This window comes from Primulina tabacum, chromosome 7 (assembly GCF_025594145.1).
Source record: "Primulina tabacum isolate GXHZ01 chromosome 7, ASM2559414v2, whole genome shotgun sequence".
NCBI classification, from domain to species: domain Eukaryota; kingdom Viridiplantae; phylum Streptophyta; class Magnoliopsida; order Lamiales; family Gesneriaceae; genus Primulina; species Primulina tabacum.
In genome coordinates this window covers 31,009,064-31,012,430 of record NC_134556.1, presented here as the reverse complement: position 1 = coordinate 31,012,430, position 3,367 = coordinate 31,009,064, and the positions used below count along the sequence as shown (strand labels likewise).

General features: G+C 34.0%; 1 protein-coding gene across 1 annotated transcript; it reads left to right on the top strand.

The window, feature by feature from the left end:
• The first annotated feature begins 2,249 nt into the window (after positions 1-2,249).
• Positions 2,250-3,056, top strand: LOC142550862 (ethylene-responsive transcription factor ERF096-like). Its single transcript, XM_075659908.1, has one exon. The coding sequence runs from the start codon at positions 2,285-2,287 to the stop codon at positions 2,720-2,722; it is 438 nt and encodes a 145-aa protein (XP_075516023.1). The 5' UTR covers positions 2,250-2,284; the 3' UTR covers positions 2,723-3,056.
• The last annotated feature ends 311 nt before the right edge of the window (positions 3,057-3,367 follow it).

Here is a 3,367-nt window from a genome sequence, read left to right as displayed (position 1 = left end):
CATGGGTTCGATTCCCATTGATTGCAAGAAAAGCAATTATTGGGAGGGAGATGGTTGGGTGCAATAATTGTCCCTATTTGTTAGAGCAATCGAACCATAGTGCTTGAGCTGCTGTGCGGTTTAAAAGATTTGAGTTGCACCATTACTACTAGCTATAGCTCTTGGTAAAACGACAAACGCTCGGTCCTACATAGATATATTTTTCCTATATAAAAAAATTAGAGATTGGCTCGTAGAATTGGGCCGAGGAATTATCAGGTAAAGTTGGTGATGTATCTGCTTCTGTAATAAAAAATTATATATTTAAATTTAAAAAGAACATTAAAAAAGAAGCATGAAAGTTACCATTTTTGTTAGATGTTATTTGGGCCACAAATTATTTCGGTGCTTAATTCCTACTCTCAATGTGTAAAATGATCCACGTTCTTATTAATTTTAAATGTTTTTGGTGCTCAACTTTAGTCAATCGCTAAAAAAGACTAATGGAAAGCTGAATTTCCCTAGCTCGGAATTGTGTTTTTCTTCAAGGGCAACTTGGATTCAGTCACTGAGATCAAATAAAAATTGTGATCCAGTTCCCGTGTCAGAAAAGTTTGTTAAAGCTATCATTTCAGCTTCACGGTATTTTTTGGAAACAAATAGGTACATATTGTTGAAATTTTGGCATAAATTTATGAGATTCTGTATAAATAAATTTTATTTTGGTATATTATTTATGTCATATTTAAAATACGAAAACTAAAACAATGAATAAGGTATAGAATATCGTTGAGATTATAGAACAAATGTACAAATTTTAAATATCACATGGATCAAATTAGATGAGTAATTATAATTTTTATGCATGATATCAATTTTTTTTTGTCAATAAGAAACATATAGTTGAAAATAAAGTACAATATATATGCATTTTAGGTACCAAGTAACTTAAATTGAGTATCAATCAACTAAAATTTGGTATATGTAATATAATTTTTGGATTTTTAAGTTCGAGTAGTTGGAATAAAAAACATGTCATATTAGGGAATTAAACCTAAGTTTTCGTGACACAGGACTGAATTGTAAGTTATGTTTGAACTTAGGTACTAAATCTTAATTAACCCTCTTGTTTAAACAGGTTGATTACATTTTTTGTCCCTATTATTCAGGGAGTTAATAAACCCAAGATTTCATAATACTAGACTGAATCATAACTTGTATTTGAACTTAAGGTACTGATTCCCTATCAATCTTTCTTGTTGAACAGGTTAATTTCATTTTTCTTCCCTATTATTAGTGACTAAAACCGTTTCCTCATCTTTATTCTATGAGATGTTGTAAAGGAAAACGATCAACAATATAACCAAGAACGTCTAAAATTCCTAATTAATCGTCCTTTTAGACGCATCATAAATAATATATAGTATGTCTCTCGTGAGATGGTCGTCTCACGAATTTTTATATATCTATGAGACGAGTTCGACCTGATTCATGCACACAGTGAAATTAAATGTAATATTTTTTACATAAAAAAGTAATATTTTTTCATGATCTAGTCATGTCAAAGACACGTCTCATAAAATTGATCAGTAAGACGATCTCATAGCAGTGTGTGAATAAGATGAACCAAAAAGATTTTTACCTCAATAAACAAGATGCAAGAAACTAAATAATTTCATACATCAATACTATTAAATATAGAGTTTTAGATCAATATAATGAAATTATGTCACAAGTTACCTCAACTAGCTATATATCCTACTTAATAAATAGTGTTAGCAAATGGTTAAAAAAAAGTGATTATGGATTTTTTATTCACAAAATTTTGTGATTTTATCTTTCTAAAAATCATTTTTCTACGACCGGAATTACTACACATTTATGATTGCGAAGACTAACTACAGATTCTCTCTCTAAAAATCATTTTTCTACGACCGGAAATTACTACACATTTATGACTTCGTATTTCCCGGCAATGGATGACGTGGCTAAGAACACATGCAAAAGGAAATGAGTCCAAAGCCACCACATTGACCAGCCCACGTACATTGCACAAGAATTGTTGGTATGAAGTTGATCTTGACACGATTTCCTGCCCTTGGATTGTCCACGTGGCTTGTTTTGAATCTGTCTCCCCCAAACCCTAGATCACCTTTTTGAAATTTCCAAGCAGAATATAAAACCCCACCATGTCTTACATATTTTTCCTTCATCTTTTTTGAACTTTCCAATCGGAATATAAAACCACCCCACCATGTCCCAAATATTTTTCCTTCATTGTAAGGACAATACAATAATCAACATCATGTCTGGAGAACCTAGCAATTACAAAGGTAAGAGTGATGATCATGATGCCGGGGAGATCAAGTATAGAGGCGTTCGGAAGCGGCCGTGGGGGAAATACGCGGCAGAAATACGTGACTCGAACAAGCAAGGTGCTCGCGTGTGGCTTGGGACTTTCGACTCTGCCGAGGAGGCGGCTAGAGCATATGATAGGGCGGCTTACGGTATGAGAGGTCACTTGGCGATTCTTAACTTCCCCGAAGAGTACAACATGCCTGCTAGCTCGTCTCACTTTGCTCCAGGCACATGTCCGGGCTCCGGTTCTGGTTCGTCTTCCATTCACGGAAGGGAAGACGAAAACACGAGGCAGGTGTTCGAGTTCGAGTATTATGATGACAAGTTGCTTGAGGATCTTCTTGATTTTGATGAAAAAGGGAAAAAAGGGAAAAAGAAGGATTGAAACATCGACTCGAGTTCGACATTTTGATCGAAATTATACTGTGGGTCTAAAATGCAATGTATAACCATCCATGGTGGAATATAATTGATCACAGCCACGTACTCTGCCCTGGAGGCAAGCTACCTGGATCATGGAGGGCCGGTTCGAATAACGTTCTTTTCGTGTTGTCATCATCGTATTCTTCTTCTTTTTCAAGGTCTTTTTGGTAGAATGTTGACGAGGATTTTTCCTTCTAAGTTATGACAATCATTTTTTCCTGTCACTCCCTTTGTTTTTCACCATATATTTTTCGTGTGGATGAGTTGTGTGTTTTTTCCCTTAATGAAATATTAGGTATTGGTACGTGAATAAGTAAAGGTTTGCATTGCTTTTTATTTTTAGTTTGTTTTCATTTTCATTTTTGATCTCATGTTTTCTATTTACTCTTGTTTGCAAAAAATTTGTAATTGCGGGTGTGCCAAATGCTAGAAGCACCAACTTGAATGAAAAATTATAAAAATTTAACTTCTAATTATTCAAATGGCTAATCTCCTTCATTAATATTCACCAAAATAATGGAAATTGATTGAAACGACACTGGGATTGAAGAAAACAAACTCCCAACATGCTTTAATTTCATAAATCACCAGGAATTATCCAAAATTA

Bases quoted from the DNA above. Each gene is read 5' to 3' on its own strand.
- LOC142550862 (XM_075659908.1), top strand. From the start codon at position 2,285: ATGTCTGGAGAACCTAGCAATTACAAAGGTAAGAGTGATGATCATGAT.